Raw genomic sequence first — 21,089 nt, 5'->3', positions numbered from 1 at the left:
TCAGACTGGAGGAAGGTCACGAGTGGTGTTCCGCAGGGCTCAGTGCTCGGGCCGCTGCTATTTAATATATTCATAAATGATCTAGAAACAGGAACAAAGAGTGAGATAATAAATTTTGCGGACGACACCAAACTATTTAGTGGAGCTCGGACAAAGGAGCACTGTGAAAAATTGCAAAGGGACTTGGACAAATTGGGAGAATGGGCAGAGAGATGGCAGATGAAGTTCAATGTTGAGAAATGTAAAGTATTGCATGTGGGAATCAGAAACCCGAGGCACAGCTATACGATGGGAGGGATGTTATTGAATGAGAGTACCCAAGAAAGGGACTTGGGGGTAATGGTGGACATGACAATGAAGCCGACGGCACAGTGCGCAGCGGCCGCCAAGAGAGCGAATAAAATGCTGGGGATAATCAAGAAGGGTATTACAACAAGAACGAAAGAAGTTATCCTGCCGCTGTACCGGGCAATGGTGCGTCCGCATCTTGAGTACTGCATCCAGTATTGGTCACCATATCTTAAGAAGGATATGGTGTTACTCGAGAGAGTTCAGAGGAGAGCGACACGACTGATTAAGGGGATGGAAAGCCTTTCATACGCTGAGAGATTGGAGAAACTGGGTCTCTTTTCCCTGGAGAAGAGAAGACTTAGAGGGGATATGATAGAGACTTACAAGATCATGAAGGGCATAGAGAGAGTAGAGAGGGACAGATTCTTCAAACTTTCAGAACATAAAAAAACAAGAGGGCATTCGGAAAAGTTGAAAGGGGACAGATTCAAAACGAATGCTAGGAAGTTCTTCTTTACCCAACGTGTGGTGGACACCTGGAATGCGCTTCCAGAGGACGTTATAGGGCAGCGAACGGTACTGGGGTTTAAGAAAGGATTGGACAATTTCCTGCTGGAAAAGGGGATAGAGGGGTATAGATAAAAGATTACTGCACAGGTCCTGGACCTGATGGGCCGCCGCGTGAGCGGACTGCTGGGCGCGATGGACCTCAGGTCTGACCCAGCGGAGGCATTTCTTATGTTCTTTCTTTCTACTCCCCATTATCACATTTCTATCACTCACTGCTCTCTCTCATCTTGTCATCTCCATTTTGACCTCATCCACATGGCTCACCACTTTCAGAATCCCATCCCTCTCCCCACTGGTCAGGCTATAACTCCCTGTCCCTTTCTTTCCATCCCCTTTCTTATCCCAGATCTCATCCCTCCTGCCCTCCCATGGGTCCATCTCTCCTCCTTTATCCCCATGGTCCAACATTTTGCTCCCTCTCTTTTCTGTTTTTCTTCCCTCCCCCTTTGATGCTGAACAATGAAATGGAGGGGAAAAAAAGAGAGATGCTGCATCTCTCTGCCTTCCATCCACAGGCCTAAAATTTCTCCCTACCTCCCTTCCATCCCCAGATCCAACTTCTCTCCCTTTCTCTTCCCAACTGCCCCCACCACATCTCTCTCCATGGGTGGCATGATAAAGTAGCTGGGTGGGGCGGGACAGGGAAATTTGGTGGTTAGAATAGGCTCATTAAATCCAGTGGCGTACCTAGTATATATGACAGCCAGTGCTGATTATTTTTTAACAGCCCCCTCCTCTATATAAAAAAAGTTATTTTTAGTAATAATCCATGAGTCACACAACAAGGGTACACCTAGGAAAAGGCAGCATCTTTGCTGCAGTGAGCACTAGAACACCACACGAATTGTAAATCTAAATAAGTCTAATCATGCACAGGCAATTGATTTTATACAGTCAATGCTAACAGAAAACCATGTCCTTTTCATACACAAAGAACACAGAAACACACTCGCCCAATATGGAATAATCACAAACTAAAAATAGAAATATGTAGACAAAAGTTAAACTGAAAACGCCAAGAAATCAGACTCTGCATACAATGCAACACCATAGAAACAGTGACACATGTCCCCTAATACTGTGCAAAATATAGACAGTAGATGTAAATTTGAAAAAAAAAACCTGATACATAATCACCACTTTACAAATTAACAAATAGAAGTAAAACAAATAATGAGAAATAAGAAAATACCATTTTATTGGACTAATCCATTTTTCAATTAGCTTTCAGAGGCCAAATCTTTCTTCAAGACAGTACAGTATACTGTTATTATGGTGTCCTGTCCTGACCTGAGGAAAGGGGGCTTAGTCCCCATAAAAATTGCTTTATTTCCATTTCCTACTTATAAACTTTTATCAATACGTAAAGCAACAAAAAAATTTTTTTACCTTTTGTCGTTTCTGCTTCATCTTCTTTCTATACAGCATTTGTCCTTTATCCCTTCCATGCAACATCTATCTGCCCTCTCTCTTTGCCTCTTCCACCCAGCCTCTGCCCTCTCTCTACCCACCCCTTCCATCTATTGTCCACCCTCTCTCTCTTCCATACGGCATGTTCCCTCTTTTTATGTCCTTCAATAAACTGTATATCCTGTGCCCTTTCTCCTTTGTACATGATTCATTTCAGCTTCACCCCATCTCCATTTTTCTGTCTCCACCCCCTCCACTATGCTCTGGTGTATCTCTTCTCCTTTCCTTACTTCCCACTCCACCCCATGGTCTGGCATCTCTATCTCATTCCCTTCCCTCCCCCCATGCCCTGACATCTCTCTCTTTTCTCTGACACCTCCTTTCCTTCCTTTCCCTGTGGTCTGGCATTTGTCTCCTTAGTTTCCCTTCCCTCCCTCCATGCCCTGACATCTCTCTCCTCTCCTTCCATCCTTCTCCCTGGTCTGGCATCTGTTTCTTCCCCCCTCCCCCTTATATGCCCTGACATCTCTCCCTTCCCTCCATGGTCTGGTACCTCCTTTCCTTTCCCTCCCATGGTCTTGGAATCTCTCTTTCTTCTCCTCTCCCTTCCCTGGTCTTCCTTCTCCATCCCTCCCTCTTTCCCTCTCTTCCCTCCATTGGGTGCTGCTGCAGCAGCATTTCTCTCCCCCCTCCACTTGGCCACACTGCAGCATTTCTTCCCCCCTCCCCCGTAGTGCCAGCATTTCTTTCCCCCCTGCAGAGCCAGCAGCATCATTTCTCTTTCTCTCCCCCCTCCAATTGGCCACAGTGCACTGAGTGCAGCATTTCTCCTCCTCCTCCTCCCCCCCCCCCCCCCCGCAGCGCAGCATTCACAATTCTTTACAGGCTAAGGCGGGAGATAGAGAAGTGAGGAGGGAAGCTTACAACTTGCTGCTTTTACTTGTTTCTTCGCTGCCGGGTCCTGCCTTCGCGGAAACAGAAAGTAGGCAGGACCCGGCAGCGAAGAAACAAGTAAAAGCAGCAAGTTGTAAGCTTCCCTCCTCACATCCCTATCTCCCGCCTTAGGCTCGTGCCCTCGGAGCTCTGTATAGGCGAGACTGCACACTATGCTGGCTTAGCAGCGTGCCCATGCAAAAATAGCGACCCACCGAGGCCAGAAACTCCATGGCTCTACGTTCCTCATACCAGGCGGAGTTATTCAGGATACTCAGAATTTCCCCCACACAAAAGCTCCCCGTTGGCGCACACACGCTACAAAATCTCACGCCGCCCGCACACGTTCTACACCAGTTGCTTAAGTGAAAGTGGCTCACGTAAGCCTATCTGTCCTCTGGGGTCTCCGATGCGTGCAGTGGCCCGCCGATGAGTGCAATGGTGTGGTGGCCTGCGCGCTGAAAGTGCCCACGTGTAAGGAGTCAGCTGTGGAATCGGAGTCAGCTGTGGGATCGAAGCCACAGTACACCGTCTGTGCACTGCTCTGCAATATTAAAAAAGTCAGGCTGAGGCGTCAAACATTGAACTTCTGACGACTCTTTAGGCTGTGCCGAGTCAGCCCGGGAAATCCCCAAACCGTTGAGAAGGTTTGTTGTTTGTTTTTTTTTAAATGTTTCAGCGGGAGTAGCAGGATTTGTGACTTAGATGACAGCTGGGCGGAGCGCCCGGCTAAAAGGCTCTAGGGAGAACACTGACATGAGTCCTGAACCTGTGGGTAGTGCATCTTCACCAGTAAGTGGTCTAGTTTTGCTGTCCGTGTGGCTAGAATTCCATCGTACCGTTTTTTCCGTTTGATGTCTCTGATTGGAGGGTATGTGAATGGTGTCTGGGTTCTCCTGTGTCTGGTTGTAGTAGTTTGGATTAGGTAGTTGTTCAAGTAGGCTGGGTTGTCACTATTTATGGATTTAAATAATAGACAGTAGAATTTAAATAGTATTCTTGCTTGAATTGGGAGCCAGTGTGAGTCGAGATATGCCTTGATGATGTGGTCATGTTTTCTTAGTGAATAGATTAGTCTCAGGGCTGTGTTTTGTACTGTTTGCAGTTGTTTTATCATTGTTGTGGGGCAGGGGAGATATAGGATGTTGCAGTAGTCAAGGAGACCTAGGACTAGGGACTGGACCATGAGCTGGAATTGTTTTCTGTCGAAGAATTTTCGAACTTGCCTTAGGTTTCTCATGACTGTGAATGATTTCTGTATTGTTTTGTTGATTTGTGGTTGCATGGTGCAGCATCTGTCTATCGTCATTCCCAGAAGTTTTAGAGTGGGTTGAATTGGGTATGTGATTGAATTTATTACTAGGTTTGCTATGGTTGGGGTTTTATGTTTTTTTGAGAAGTATGAATTATTGTCTGTGTTCAGTTTTAGTTTGTGGTCTTTCATCCAAGTTGCCACTGTTTCTAGAGTTCTGTGCAGTGTGTCTGTCATGGTGGACATTGGCTGATCAAAAGGAAGGAGAATGGTGATGTCATCTGCATAGCTATAGAAGGTTAAACCTATTTTGTGTAGGCAGGTGCCGAGGGATGCAATGTAGAGATTGAAGAGTGTTGGGGGTAATGGCGATCCTTGGGGTACGCCACAGGGGTTGGACCATGGTTCTGATTTTTCTTTGTTTGTCTTTACTCTGTAGGTCCTGGGTTGTAGGAATCCTTGAAACCATGTGTGTACTTTGCTTGTGATTCCTATTGTATCTAGTATTTGTAGCAGGATGTCATGGTCTACCAGGTCAAATGCTGCGGTGAGATCTAGTTGAATAATCAGCATTTTTTTGCCTGTGCTGAGGTGTTGTCTAGCTGTGTTCAGAAGGGAGCCTAGTAGTGTCTCAGTGCTGAAGTTGGTTCTGAATCCAGGCTCTAGGGTGGAGCAAATTGTGGTTTTCTAGGTAGTTGGTGAGGAGTTTAGCTACGAGGCCTTTCATTACCTTGACATATAGTGGAATTAAGGCTATGGGTCTGTAGTTGGATGGTTGATCTGTTGCTCCTTTTGGGTCTTTTAAGATCGGGGTGACTATGATTTCGGAGAGGTCTTGTGGGAAAAGGCCATCTGTGAGCATGGTTTGTATCCATTGCATGAGGAGAGTGCGGAATTTTAGGCTGGAGGTTTTTAATAGGTATGGAAGTCATTGGTTGAGGTCGCAAGCTGCGTGGCTGTATTTTTTATAGAGTTTGTTAAGGTCAGACCATTGTATAATGGAGAAGTGGGACCAGGTTTTATCTGCTGCAACTGATTCTTTTTCTGTGGGGGAGCATTGTGATCTCTTCTAGGTGGGTTGGGGTTCCTGCGAACTTTGTCCTGCCAGTTGTAATTTTATTTTTTAAGTATTCAGCTAAAAGGGTGGCTGAAGGGGGGAGTGTTGTCGTTTTTGGCTAGGTAGGGTTTGCTATCTGTGAGTTCTTTTAGTAATTGGAATAGGTTTTTTTTGTGTGTGTCTTGGGCTTCTATGCTTATTTGGTTTGTGTAGTATGGAATTAGAAAAGGTTCAAAAAGAGTCACCAAGATGATAAAGGGCATGGAACTGCTCTCTTATGAGGAAAACGTAGAGGTTAGTGCTCTTCAGCTTGAAAATGAGATGGCTGAGGGGAGATATGATTGAGGTCTACAAAATGCTGAGTGGTGTAGAAAGGGTACAAGTGAATCATTGTTTGGTTTGTTTGGGGTTTTTTACTCTGCCAAAAATGACAGACTAGGGAACCCTCAGTGAAGTTATATGGAGATACTTGTAAAATCAACAGCAGGAAATATTTGTTCACTCAGTAATTAAGTTCTGGAACGCATTGTCAGATGATGTGGTAACAGCCGTTAATGTGAACATGTTCCCCTATGTCTGCTATTGAGGCAGACATAGGGGAAGCCACTGCTTGTCCTAGGATAAGTAACATGGAATGTTGCTACTGTTTTGGTTTCTGCCAGGTACTTGTGACTTAGATTGGCTACTATTGGAAATAGCATATTAGACTAGATAAGAATATGTAGCCAGACCAGTGGTTTATGTTCTAGTCCACCCTATACCTATTCTATTGCAATGACAGTCCTTCAGTTGGGGCCATACAGTTATGGTCCTTGAATCCAGTGCAGATACCTCATTTAAGTAATAATTTTTTTATTTATTCAATTTTTCTATACCGTTCTCCCAGGGGAGTTTAGAACGGTTTACATGAATTTATTCAGGTACTCAAGCATTTTTCCCTGTCTGTCCCGGCGGGTTCACAATCTACCTAATGTACCTGGGGCAATGGGGGGATTAAGTGACTTGCCCAGGGTCACAAGGGGCAGCGTGGGTTTGAACCCACAACCCCAGGGTGCTGAGGCTATAGCTTTAACCACTGCGCCACACACTCCCCATTACACCCTTCCCTTCCACCCTGTCACAGAATACACAGAAGCAAGTGGACCTGGGAGTCACATCAGGGCTTTCTGTGTGGCACAGTGCTTTCACTGAGCCACTATCCTAACCTAGTTTCTTATTTTACTATGTACTGTATATTGTATGCTCGAATATAAGTCGATCCAAATATAAGTCTGGCGGCTTAATATTCAAGTGCCCTACCTTGTTAGGCACTGCACCCAGCCCTCTTCCTTCCCTACCTCCCCTGTCAGGCACGGCACCTAGCCCTCCAGAGATTCAAGATAAAGTTAGACAAATTCCTGCTGAACCAGAATTTAGGCAGGTAAAGCTAGTCTCAGGACCCTGATCTTTGACCAAAGGGCTGCCGCGTGAGCGGACTGCTGGGCACGATGGACCACTGATCTGACCCAGCAGCAGCAATTCATATGCTCTTCCCTCACTCCCTCCCTGTCAGGCACTGCACCCAGCCCTCTTCCCTCCCAACCCCTGTCAGGTTCTTCACCCAGCCCCCTTCCTACCCTCCCTCCCAGGCACTGCACCCAGTCCTCTTCCCTCCCAACCCCTGTCAGGCTCTTCACCCAGCCCCCTTCCTGCCCTCCCTCCCTTGTCAAACTTTGCATACAGTCAAGAAGCTACTCAGCGCTGAGCAGGAGCACCAAAGTGCGCTCCTTCTCTTTACCGCTCAGCAGCTGAAGAAACTGGATCTCGTGGCAGACACCACCGACCGGGTTAGCAGCGGTAAGCTTGCTCCTGCCCGCTACACCTCTGGACCATCAGGGATTGGCAGGGAGGGCAGGATGCAGATCCTGGCAGCGGCCTGCAATAATTCTGGGAGGGGGCGCTGCCCTGAATATAAACCAGCACCTCCATTTTTGGGCTCAAAAATCCCGGTTTATATTTGAGTATATACGGTAGTTGACTTTTTAAAAAAAACCACCTTGTAGACCAGGGGTGTTCTAGCCTCATACCTCAACTGCTGATCGCCGGTGGAGGTACAGCGGGCAGGAGCAAACTTTCCAAGTTCCTGCCCCACTGTTAGCTGGCTGCCGTGAGTCTTCGGCCGCTGAGAAGCACGAGAGGCGTGCGATTTGGCACCGCTGCTCAGTGCTGAGCGGTTTCCTTAATGGTTCCCGCAAATTCTCACGAGAATTCGCAGGAGCCATTAAGGAAGTCACTCAGCACTGAGCAGCAGCGCCAAATCACGTATCTGCTTGTGCTTCTCAGCGGGCAAAGACACAGCAGCCAGTTAACAGCGGGGCAGGAATTTTGAAAGTTTGCTCCTGCCCGCTGTACCTCCACCGGCGATCGGCAGTTGAGGTATGAGGGTGGCAGGGTGTAGAGCCTGGGAAGGAGGGTGCAGAATCTGATGGGGAAGGGAAGGAAGGGTGCTTGGTGCAGAGTCTGACAGGGAAGGGAGGGAAAGAAGGAAAGGGGTCTGGGTGCAATGCCTGACAGGGGAGGGAGGGAAGGATGCTGGGTGCAGTGCCTGGCAGAAAGGGAGCTGGGTGCAGAGCCGCCCGACTTAAATTCGAGTCAACCATTTTTCCTCCTTTTTTTGGGGAAAAGGGGGGTCTCAACTTATGTTCAAGTATATATGGTACTTATATAGAAATGTACTCTCCCTCTGCTTGCTTGTAAAAAAATCATTTGTTGCAGGTTCGATGTGGCAGGTTTAAATGGCCCTGAAGAAGTGGTGCTACACCATGAAACAATCGTTGGCCCAATTAATTTAAACCCTGTTAAACAACGCATAGAATCTAATACTTTTTTCCTCATAGCACAAAGTGACGAAAATTTGTTATGCCTGTGATGGATTTTCAAGTAGAGTCACATTATAAATAGACTGACTGTGAACTGAAGCTTTTTCTTTCGTCCGCTTGAAGCGTGGTGGTGTGTTTTGATAGTGTATTACAATGATTACAATTCCACAGAAGGCTCTTGTTTCTTTTTAAGGGACGCTTTTGTTTTATACTTTGTCACACTGTATTTTCATTTGCATATGTTTTCTGCTGATGGACATGTTATATGCTACTCAGGGTGGATAAAAATCAATGATTAAAAAATTGATTTTTTAATTTAAATCATATTTTTAAAATTTAAATTGAAAAATTTATGTATAGATAGTTTTCTGTTTAAGATACATTATAGTCCAAAAGTTATTCATCATGAAATAAGGATTAGTTTTAATTATGTAGCATGAGGCTATATATTCATGCAATGTTTACATTTTTTTTGGTAAATGAATTCCATTAATCCATTCATAATGTCACAGGCATGATTTAAATCAAGTCTCCAACTTGTGATTTAAATCATATCCACCCTGATGCTGCTTTTGACAGTATAATAAATTGCTTTAGAAAAACCACTAGTTACTTTTAGGCCTTCTTCTATTAAATTGCACTAGCAGTTTTTAGCTCGGTGAGTCGCGCTGAATGGCCCGCGCTGCTCCCAATGCTCATTGAGTTCCTATGAGCATCAGGAGAAGCGCGGGCTATTCAGCGCGGCCCTCTGCGCTATAAACTGTTAGCGCAGTTTAATAGAAGAGGGGGTTAGTTGGCAACATAGTAACTAGTGGCAACATATCTATCTGGGTTTATTCTTCATATGTAAGGGTTATGGAACTGATATACTTCCTTTCTGTGATATGAATTGATAAGGGAGTCTGCGGACCTTATCATAAACAAAATGATCTCGTGACAACCCAATTGCTGTTATAAAATAGGTTTATTAGCAATAAACAAAAGACATCTTTCTTTTTATGAAACAACAAAGTACAGCACATTGGGCCAATGGGTTACATATAGAACTTCCTGCTACTGTTATGAATCCATCCCAAAGTTATATCAGCCAGTATGCTACTTATATTCTTTAGTTCAGTAGCCTAGGGTACCACCTAGTTACAGATTACATACTCACTTTCCATTGGTTTGTCACATGCATTATTTCTATTGGCTATATGGTCTATACACTTATCATGGAGCCATATTGAAACATGACGTCACCTAGTGTCAAAACTGACCTTTCTATTTCCCTGACACTGCATTCTTAATACTAAGGTCCATAATTTCTTAGAGTAGGCCTTCTCTGTCCTGAGCTTGATTGTTGTTCTGTCAATAGTTCTGATAATTCTTTGGTAGGACATTTTATCCTGTACTGTTGCTTGAGTTTATCCAATGACGTCACAGTGATCTCTGCTAGTTACTAGAGCAAAGGTAAATCTCTCATAGAGCATATTATCTCCTGCTGACAGGCAGAAATATGATTGTCCAGAGGCTTGAATTCATAAGCACAATATCTCTCTTAGAAGTATAACTTTATTTTTTGGGGTCTCAGGGGTCTTCACCTACATTTTCATTCAGGTCTTATTCCTATTTCTTCCTTTGCCTACATTTTCATGCAGGTCTTATTCCTGATTCTTCCTCAGAATATAAATATGAAAAAAGTTCTTGAGATTGTCAAGAAGAAAGATTAAACAGAAAGTAATGAAACTAGTTCCATCACTGGATATTTTAGATTTTTTAAATTGGTCCTTGAAAAAGTCACTTTAATTTACAAATGAGCAATAGTTATATGAATGGGGAAATAAGCAATATTATACACATAAATAATTATTTATAGGTAACTGGCAACTTGACTGTCCCAAATTTAAACATGAAATTTTTGTATTTTTTCAAATTTTTTTACAGCAGGCAGAGTAGTGAGAGTGGGAGGACACGTACAAAGCTAACCATGGAGGAGCTGAAGGCATTTGTCCAGCAGCTGTTTAGCCTGCCCTGTGTAATCAGTCAGGCTCGACAGGTCAAGGTGAGTCCTACTTCATTTTTTTCTCTTTGTACAATTAGAGCTGTTGGGCTCATACTTTTTCAGCCTTCCAATTCATCTCCATTTTAGTTATCTATGCTCAAAGCAGTAAGCGTAATCAAAAATTATATAAACTTAGTTACAGTCTATAAGATACATTAGGGTTACCATATGGCTCCAGAGAAAAGAGGATGGATTGGGATATCCAGGTTTTACTTCCATTGAAAGCAATGAAAATAAGAAGGACAGATGGAGACATCTGGATTTGATAAATATCTGGGTTTTATTTCCATTGAAAGTAATGGAAGTAAAACCTGGATGTCTGAATCTGTCCTCCCTTTTCTGGTAACCCTAAGATACATAGACAAAGTATTATAGTCATCTCGTGGCAGATCCTCTTTCACTGTCCCTCTCACCCGACCTGACTTAAGGTCCCATTCAAATGTTCGATCTGGGTCCCTTTTGTCTTTTGCCTTGGCTCTTGAAAGGGAGCACCTAGGTCAGAAAGGTTATTCAGATAACAGATCTACATACCACGGGCACCTGGGCCAGTACAAAGCCACCAGGATCATGTGACTGGGGTGCCGAGCAATGTGAAGGACTCTGCCCACCATCGGCCACAGAGGAAACGCATATAGGAGGCCTCTCCAATGGCCAAGGCTGCACTATGGCATCCATCCCCTCGGCCTGAACATCCCTGCGCCTACTGAAGAGCCATGGCACTTTGGCATTGACACTCGTACCATCAGGTCCATGACCGTTCAACCCCAAGCCTGCACAATCAACTCAAAGGCTGCAGGACCGAGACACCACTCGCCAGGATCCAGCACGTGATGGCTGAGGAAGTCCGCCTAGACATTCTCCACTCCCACTATGTAGGAAGCCGAGATGTCCAGATGAGTCTCTGCCCAGGCCATGAGCAGAGCCATCTCCTGTGCCACAGATGATTCCTGGTTTCCCCCGATGATTGACACAAGTCTCCACCTTCTCTGGAGACCAAATGCCCTGAGCCGAGCCGAGCGACCGAGACACTGTGCTCCCCATCCGAGGAGACTGGCATCTGTGAGAAGCACTGTCCACTGGGGCTGATCCAGACTTCGCTCACCCGGAGGAGGTGACAAACCAACCCCCAAAGAGGAACGGGAGAGTCCAGATTACGCAACTGAGACAACAACCACTGAAGGAAAGCATACTGAAACGGCCGCATGTGAGCCTGAGTCCACTGAACCACGTCCAGGGAGGCCATCGTCAACCCCAAGACCTTGAGAAAATCCTGTGCCCATGGACACTGGGAAGCCATCAGAAGGCAAATCTGTGACTACAACTGGCAAACATCTGCTGACTGTGACAAATGGTGGATGTTCTATTCTAGGACATTCCAAGAAATGCTTGAGCCACAAGAAAGCCACAATGTCAGGTCAAGATGACATGGTCTTTTTTTTTTTTTTTTTTTTTAATATTTTATTTATAAATTTTTCATTCTTACAATATTTTAATTGTACATATAAACTTCAAATAATGCATGAAAAATTGTGATTACAAATAATTCAATTATCAGATAACATATATCCCTCCCATTTTTTCAATACTTAAAACCATATAATATACATTCCCTTCCCCTCCCCATTCTAATATAATCATTATTGTGATAATTTATTTATTAATTTTATATTCTTACATCAATTAATTCACATATAATATAATTAATTATTTCATAACATTTGTAATTACATTCTATATATCATATCATAAATAGTAAATCCAAAAATTATATAAGTCCCTCCCCATTCCTATATACCTATTATAAATGTGCTAAGAAATCTAATCAGTAGAATAATTTGTCAATGGTTGCCAAATTTTCATGAAATTATGAAGATTCCCATGTTGTAATGCTATTACTTTTTCCATTTTATAGATATGACAGACAGAGTTCCACCAGAATGTATAATTTAATTTGGTGTAGTCCTTCCAGTTTTGAGTTATTTGTTGCATGGCGACTCCTGTCAATATTAATAGCAGCTTATTATTATTTGCTGAGATCGGACTCTGAGTTCTCATTGCAGTGCCAAATAGTATGGTGTCATATGAGAGTCCTACATGATTTTCTAATAACTTATTAATTTGGGGCCAAATTAAATTCCAAAAGGCATTTACACAGGGACAAAAAAAAATTAAGTGATCTAACGTCCCTATTTCTGTTTTACAATGCCAGCATCTATTGGATCTAGTGCTATCTATCTTTTGCAGGCGCGTAGGGGTCCATAACACTCTATGTAATAAAAACATCCATGTTTGATTCATAGATGCTGACTTTGTAGATCTTAATCTCCAGGACCAAAATCGTGGCCATTGAGAAACAGAAATTGTCTGTCCAATCTCAATACTCCAAATATCCCTAAGTCCATTTTTCTTTTTTTTACTTAAAAATCCATATATTAATTTGTACCATTTTGCGGCTTGGTGTCCCAAGAAATCCGCCTGGAAACATAGAACTTGTAGACTATATTGAGTATTAAGATTTTTCCATTCAGGGAACCCTGCCTGAATGGCCTGCTTCAATTGCATCCATTTAAAATATTGTGATTTATTTAAGCCAAATTTATTTTGCAATTGTGAAAAACTAAGCAGTGAACCTTCTGAAATGACATCATTTAATGTTCGTATACCTGCACTTATCCATTGTTTCCAGACGATTTTAAATCCGCCAATCTTGATCCTGGAGTTTACCCAAATAGACTGATTTAGTGATTTAGAAATTGGATTTGTTGATAGGTTATTTATATATCTTAATGTTTTCCAAGTATCTAATAAAATTCTGTTATCTTTATATCTTCTAGGCATTGTTATACTAATTAAATGATCTAAATGTAATGGGAACAGGAGCCGCCATTCTAAATATAGCCAATCTGGTACATTCTCCATGAGATCTGGGAGGATCCAATACATACCCTGTCTTAGAATATAGGCTTGATGGTACATTACATTACATTACATTAGGGATTTCTATTCCGCCATTACCTTGCGGTTCAAGGCGGATTACAAAAGGTTAATTTAAAAAAGACAGAATTACAATGATTAGCTAGAGAGGTAAGTTGTAGATCTTAAGAGCATTTAGAGGTCGTGTTGTTATTGCTGTTTCAGGAATTTCTTGAAAAGTGTGGTTTTTATTTCTTTTCTGAATGTCCTATAGTCTGGGGTGGTCATCAGAAGGTTGGAGATCTGGTTGTCCAGTCTTGCGGCTTGAGTGGCTAGGAGGCCGTCGTGTAGTTTTGTTCTTTTTACTTCTTTGATTGGGGGGGGTATGAATGGGGAGTGCGTTTTTCTGTGTCTGGTACTGGGTGCTTGGATGAGGCGATTGTTCAGGTATGATGGGCTGTCTCCGTGTAGGGTTTTAAATAATATGCAGTAGAATTTGAAATGGATTCTTTCTTGGATTGGGAGCCAGTGTGAGTTGATGAAGGCTTCAGTGATGTGGTCATGTTTTTTCAATGAGTAGATGAGTCTCAAAGCTGTATTTTGGATTGTTTGGAGTTGTCTTATCGTAGTTGCAGGACATGGAAGGAAGAGTATGTTACAGTAGTCCAATATACCTAGTATTAGGGATTGTACTATAAGTTGGAATTGTGTTCTTTCAAAGAATTTTCGGACTTGTCTCAGGTTTCTCATGATTGCGAATGATTTTTGAATTGTTTTATTTATTTGCGGTTGCATTGTGCAGCATCTGTCTATGGTACCTATAAAAATTTGGAAAATTTACCCCTCCCTCCACAATTGGTCTTTGTAAAGATACTAAAGCTATTCTGGGTCTTTTCCCAAACCAAACAAATTTTGTAATAATATTATTTAATTTTTTATAAAAGGACCCCTGAAAAAATATTGGTATCATACTCATTTGATAACAAACCACAGGCAATATCATCATTTTAATTGTTTGAACTCTTCCCCACCATGAAAGATGTAAAGGATTCCATTGTTCACACATTTCTGTAATTTTTTTCAATAAAAGTTTTTCATTTTCTTTGACTGTATCATCTATTGTATTTTTGATCATAATTCCTAAATATTTTATTCCTTCCTCTTTCCAAATAAATGAATATGAATCAAATAATCCTTTGGTGCAATGAACATTAATAGGAAGAATTTCTGATTTACTCCAATTAATTTTATATCCAGAAAATTTTCCAAATTCCTCTAGAAGATTAAGTAAATTTGGAATAGTATTCCCCGGTTCTCTTAAATATAATAAGATATCATCTGCATATGCAGAAAGTTTATATTCCCAGTAAGAAAATGGGATTCCTTTTATCTCCTTAGTTTGATTAATTGCAATTAACAAGGGTTCTAAAACAATATCAAACAGTAATGGGGACAAAGGACATCCTTGTCTAACTCCCCTTTGCAAGTTAAATCTATCTGATAAATTGTTATTTATATATAATCTTGCACCAGGAGAGCTATACAAAGTCTGAATCATTTTAATAAAATCGGGTCCTATTCCAAACCATTCTAGAGCTTGATACATAAATTTCCATTCTACTCTATCAAATGCTTTTTCTGCATCTAAAGATAGCATAAAAGTTGGATCATTCATAGTTTTTGCTAGGTTTAAAGAATGAAATGCTAATCTAGTGTTGTGTGATGAATGTCTTTTTGCAATAAATCCTGTTTGATGTACATCAATAATGAAAGGAAGAGCTTTAGCCAATCTTATTGCTAGTACTTTAGAAATTAATTTACCATCTACATTTAGTAAGGAAATAGGCCTGTAGTTTGAAACCAAAGTAGGATCTTTGTTTGGTTTTGGTAAGACAATAATTAGTGAATCAGCCATTGTACCTGATATATTCCCATTATTCATTTGATACTGATATAACTTTAATAGATATGGTAAAATAATGTTTTGAAATGATTTATAAAATTCAACCGTATAACCATCACCACCCGGAGCGGATCCAGCTCTAAGAGACTTCAATGCTGATTCTATTTCTTTTAAAGATATAGGTTCTTCTAAACTTCTTTTTATATGATCTGGAACATTTGGTCCAATAAATGAATTTAAAAAACTTAGTCCATCTCTTTCTTTATTTTCATAAGATTCAGAAGAATATAAATCTTTATAAAAATCAAGAAATTGTATTAAAATGTCTTTATTATTAGTGTGTGTATTACCTTGTATATCTTTTATTGCAATAATCTTGGATTTTCTTTTTTTTGCTTTAAGAAAATTTGCCAATAATTTCCCAGCTTTATTTGAATTTCCGTAAAATTGAACTTGTCTATTAAATAAATCTTTCCTCACAAATTGAGAAGAAATCTCATTATATTTAACTTTTAGTTTTAATAAATCTTGTAATGTATTATTTTCCCATTTTTCAATTAATTTATTTTCTAATACTTTAATTTGTTTTCCTAATTCAAGAAACTGTTTTTTATGTTGTTTGTTAATATATGCTGAATATGAAATAATATTCCCTCTCATTGTTGCTTTAAAAGCATCCCATAAGATTTCAGCATTAATATTATCCGAATCATTAATTTGAAAAAATTCTTGTATTTTTAATTTAAATTCTTCCAGAAAATTTGAATCTGCTAAAAATTTATTATCAAATCTCCAAATTGAATTGAAATGTTCAATATCATTATTTTGAAGATTAATCCACACACCAGCATGATCCGAAATTATAATAGGATCTATTACTGCTTTTAATACACGCTGCGCTAAGTTATTGGAAACAAATATATAATCAATTCGTGAAAAGGATTTGTGGACCTGAGAACAAAAAGAAAATTCTTGATCATTAAAATGAAGAATACGCCATATATCTACTAAATTACAAGATTGAGTCAAATTATCTAAGCCTAATGATTTCATAATTCTACTTGGTTTTTTATCCAAAATTGGATCCATTACAGCATTGAAATCCCCTGCTACTATTAAATTAGATGTAGCCAGTGGTAAAAGTAATTGTTGAATTTGTTTGAAAAACTCCATTTGATTCGTATTAGGAGCATATAAATTGAATAAATCCATGGTAGTATTTCCCAGATCCATTTTGATATGCACCCATCTACCTAAGGGGTCATAATTTATTAATTTGAAATTTGCATTACATTTTTTGTTTATCAATATAGCCACTCCAGCTTTTTTCTTTAAAGCCGGTGCAAATAAACATTTAGAAATCCAGCCCCCAGATAATTTTTTAGATTCAATTTCCGAAAGATGGGTCTCTTGAATGAAGTAGATGTCCGCATTTTGATTTTTAAGGAATGATAATATTTTTTTCTTCTTAATAGGATGATTTAAACCATTGACGTTCATAGAATAAATTTTTATATCCATCTATTTATAATTAAAATTTTAAGCAATATTCTATAATAATAAACATGATTAGATCTTAGCACAATTAATGTATATTGATCCCCATTCCCTCCCTTTATTTTCCCACCCCACCCTCCCACTATCAATGTTTGACTTGGAACACACATTGGACATGCAAAACCTATATACCCTCCCCCAGGCAACTAATCATTCAAAAATTATTTTAAAAATTAAGTTCTAATTCAATATATTCTATGTTTCTTTACCCACCCTATTATTCATTTTCCCTTCATTAATAATCCCATTATATATTATAATTCATATCAATTATGAATAAATCATATAATATTTTGAAATCATTAAATATAACTATTATATTAATCCTTCAATAATACAATATTTGTCTACAGTTCTAATTCATATATATTAAATATTCATATAAATAATTAAATATATTTGTTATTAATTCAGAATTAAAATAAAATCATTATTAAACATTTTTTTTTTAAATATCATCATTCATAGTAATATAAATAGATAATATATAAAATATATCTTTAAGATTCTATACTTAATGTCTATATTATAGTGATTTCCTACTTAGTTAATCAATTTTTCCCCTCAATTAATATTAGCAGTAATAAATATAGAAACAATAATTCTATAAATAAATTGATGTCTATTATTAATATAATATATATAATAATATCCAGTATATTAATAATAGCTTAATTAAAATTTATCAATGTTTTAAAATTGGATGGAATAAAATTTATAAATAATTTAATTCATAACATCCAAAATATTTTAAAAATTGTTAAATCAAAGATTTTCAAACATTTTTAAAAATAATTCATTTTGTTAATAATCATTGTTGTCTTCTTTCTTTTTAACCATTTTTTTTATATCTTGTATTTTTATCTCTTATCTTCAGATGAATCTTCTCTTTTATTTTTCAGTTTTCCAGGATCTTGAAAATCATTGTCTTTTTCTTCTTTTATCCATCTTCTTATTTTTAATGTTATCTTGTATTTTCTCTTTCTTCTTTAGTTGAAAGTTGTCTTTTAATCAGTTTTTTATGTTAACATTGGTTCATCTTGTGTCAAAAATTCTTTTAGTTTTGCTGGGTCTTGAAAATAAATGGATTTATTCCCAGTGGACACTCTCATTGTAGATGGATAATATAGTCCATATATGTAGCCTTTTTCTTTTAGTTGCTGTCTGAATGTAAGAAATTGTTTCCTTATATTTGCAGTGTATTTGGCGAAATCTGGAACCAAGATTAATTTAGATCCTTTATAATTTAGGTTTTTATTTGCTTTTGCAACTTTCAATATTTCCAAGGCTTGTTGGTATCTTAATACTTTGAAGATTAAAGGTCTAGGAGCAGTCTGGTTTGCTGATTTTCTTGTGGGAATTCTGTGGGCACGTTCTATTTCTAACGGCCATTTAGAATTTAGTTGAAGCAGTTTAGGTAAAAGATTTTCCAGAAACTGTACAGGGTCTCCCCCTTAAAGATTTTCAGCCATACCTAGTATTCTAATGTTCTTTCTTTTCCCTCGGTTCTCCATATCTATCAGTTGATTTTTTAAAGCAGTTACATCTTTTTTTTCTTCTTCACACTTTTGTGTGAAAGTTTCCAACTGCCCGATTTTTTCTTCTATTACAGATATTCTCTGCCTGTCAGTTTGAAATTCCTGTTTCAGACTAAGCAGTTCTTCCTTGACCTCTGAAAGTTTGCAGGCGTTATCTGTCAACATAAGTTTAATTTTAAATAGTTCAGCCATGATATCCGATGTTTCAGTTAATTCCTCAGCTTCCAGTGGGATCGGCACACTCGACGGTGACACGGGGGTGATCTTTGACCTCTTCGCCGATGTACACGGCTTTTCAGGCTTCCCCTGTCTCGTCGCAGCCATTTCCTTAGTTATATTTTATTATTTTTAGCTCGGGTGAGCAAAGTAAAACAGTTAGTTTTCTCGAGTTTGTTGCCTGGGTGTGAGGAGCGATGCGGTTAAGCTGCCATGTTGTGCACGCTCCAAGCCACGCCCATTAGATGACATGGTCAAAATGACATGATCTGTAAATAAAGCTGTTGGCAATCTACAAGCAAAATTAGGAGGGAGGGTGAGGGTGCCCACCCTCAGGGATCATTGACCTTAGTATTAAGATTGCATTGTCAGGGAAAATAGAGAAGTCATATTTGACACCAAGTGACACCATGTTTCGTTATGACTCAATTGCCAGTATGTAGACCATCCAATCAACAAAAATGGCAAGTGTGACAATCCAACAAACTACAGCAATTGGGTTGTCAGTGTGAGATCGTTAAAATACATTGGAGGGGCTAGCAGCAGCTTCTCCAGTGGGACAGTACAGTTATAAGAAAAGGTGGAAAGTATTGGAGAGTAGAACTTCTGGGCTCTTTGAGTGTGCACATGTGGGTCTCCATACTCATTTTTACAGCACTTCATGACAAAATTGCCTTGGGAGAGCTGAATACATTTGATGGTAGACTGTGTGTGTAGAGGGAAAAATGGTGCCACAGAAGTAGGCTCCACTGTGTGTATGGGGGGATGATTGCTAGCAGAAAATATTTGTTATAGAATTCTAGTGTTATGTCTCAGTACAACTTCTGGGAGTACACTTTGATTACCTTTTATGATAATTCTTGTTGAGAAATGATTTAACCCTTTTAGCATCATTGTGCTGTACTTTTGGAAATTAATTTGGCTACTTGTAACATTGATAATTTTGGAGCCTTTTTCCTTTAACTTTAGTATAAAGGTGATGCTATCAAATTTATAATTTTATTTTTACCTGCTGGATAATCATGCAAAATTATTTGAATTTCAGAACTTGCTGGATGATGTGGAAGAGTTTCATGAACGTGCACAGGAAGCTATGATGGATGAAATACCAGACTCTTCCAAATTACAGGCTCTGATTGACATGGGAAGTGGCCTTTATGTAGAGCTTCCTGAGCTGCCTCGGCTTAAACAAGAGTTGTTGCAAGCCCGTTGGCTGGATGAGGTCCGGCTCACACTCTCGGATCCACAGAAGGTTACCCTGGATGTGATGAAGAAGCTGATCGATTCTGGTGTGGGTTTGGCACCACATCATGCTGTAGAGAAGGCCATGGCAGAGCTACAAGAGCTTCTTACTGTCTCCGAAAGGTGGGAAGAGAAAGCCAAAGTCTGTCTGCAAGCAAGGTGAGTGCCTTTGTATACCTTGCCTTTTAACAGCAGGGTTGGAAAATGGCTTTGAAAAATGTATAAGAATTTGAGACTTAGGAATATATTAATTTGAACTGAAGGTGTATTACATTCAGGTACAGTTGGTATTTCACTGTCTCTAGAAGGTTTCCTAAAGTTTGAAAATGTGAGTTATGTACTTAGAAACAGGCCCCATTACATGCATTAAGTTGCATTAACATATGTCTGCATTAACATGTATAAGAAATAAGGTCTTGAGGCTGTGAAGAGTGGAGTGACTTGCCAAAGATCACAGGAAGTGTCTGTGGATGAAGTGGGATTTGAAACCTGGCTTGTTCTTATTCTGGTGGTCTAGTTGCCAGACTGCAACTAAGCTTTGTACAGATATGTTGACAGAAATAAAACTTCCCTTCAGACCACACCAGATGCTTGGGTTTGCTGCCTTCCGACAGTGTCTGGTATTGTGGGTATGTATGGCAGCATCCTGACGTTGCTCCTGTGGCCTCCATGACCAGTAGCTGGTAGTCATAGCTCAAGAAGCAGAACATTGCCCTCAGTCTAGAAAATTGCCTGCAAGTATGAAGGACTCAATTTTGGTGGGATACCCATATCTGTGGAGGAAGAAGTGGGTCTTTCTGTGCTGAGCCATGCATTGTGGCTGAAGGAAGCAGACGGCACAAAAAGGAGTTTAGTGAGCCAAAGTACATTCTAGTGCAATGTGTCTAATAATAATAATAATAATAATAACTTTATTCTTGTATCCCGCAATACCATGGAAGTTCAATGCGGTTAACAATAGAAGAGACTGTACATTTACAGCGATGATACATATTACAGTGTTATTACATTTACAAAGATGTTACATAAATAGCAGTAATAAAAAGGCATATACTAAAGAAGAGACTGTACGTATACAGCGATGTTCCATGTTAAAGCGGTGGTACATTTACAGTGATGTTAAATATGAGGCTATGAAAAGGCAGGGCAATTAGATCTAGTTATGCTTGAATACAAATTGCTTGCAGAATAGTGTCAAATCATCTTTGAACTCTGCATCCTTCCCAGGCAACTGCTTCTGCTCCATCAGTTTTTTTTCTGCAAGCAAGTTGCTTAGAAGTATTTCTGCTCTGCTGTTTTATTATT

The 21,089-nt window shown here is 39.7% G+C and overlaps 1 protein-coding gene across 1 annotated transcript in view; it reads left to right on the top strand.

Annotated features, from left to right (window-relative positions):
• Positions 1–21,089, top strand: part of KDM5A (lysine demethylase 5A) — a 374,123-nt gene that overhangs the window by 260,456 nt on the left and 92,578 nt on the right. Inside the window, 2 exon segments of the mRNA XM_033952792.1 lie at positions 10,298–10,415; positions 19,588–19,943. Of these exon segments, the coding sequence (XP_033808683.1) occupies positions 10,298–10,415; positions 19,588–19,943 (474 nt within the window).

This window comes from Geotrypetes seraphini, chromosome 7 (genome assembly GCF_902459505.1).
Source record: "Geotrypetes seraphini chromosome 7, aGeoSer1.1, whole genome shotgun sequence".
Lineage (NCBI taxonomy): Eukaryota > Metazoa > Chordata > Amphibia > Gymnophiona > Dermophiidae > Geotrypetes > Geotrypetes seraphini.
This window is presented reverse-complemented; position numbering and strand designations above follow the sequence as displayed.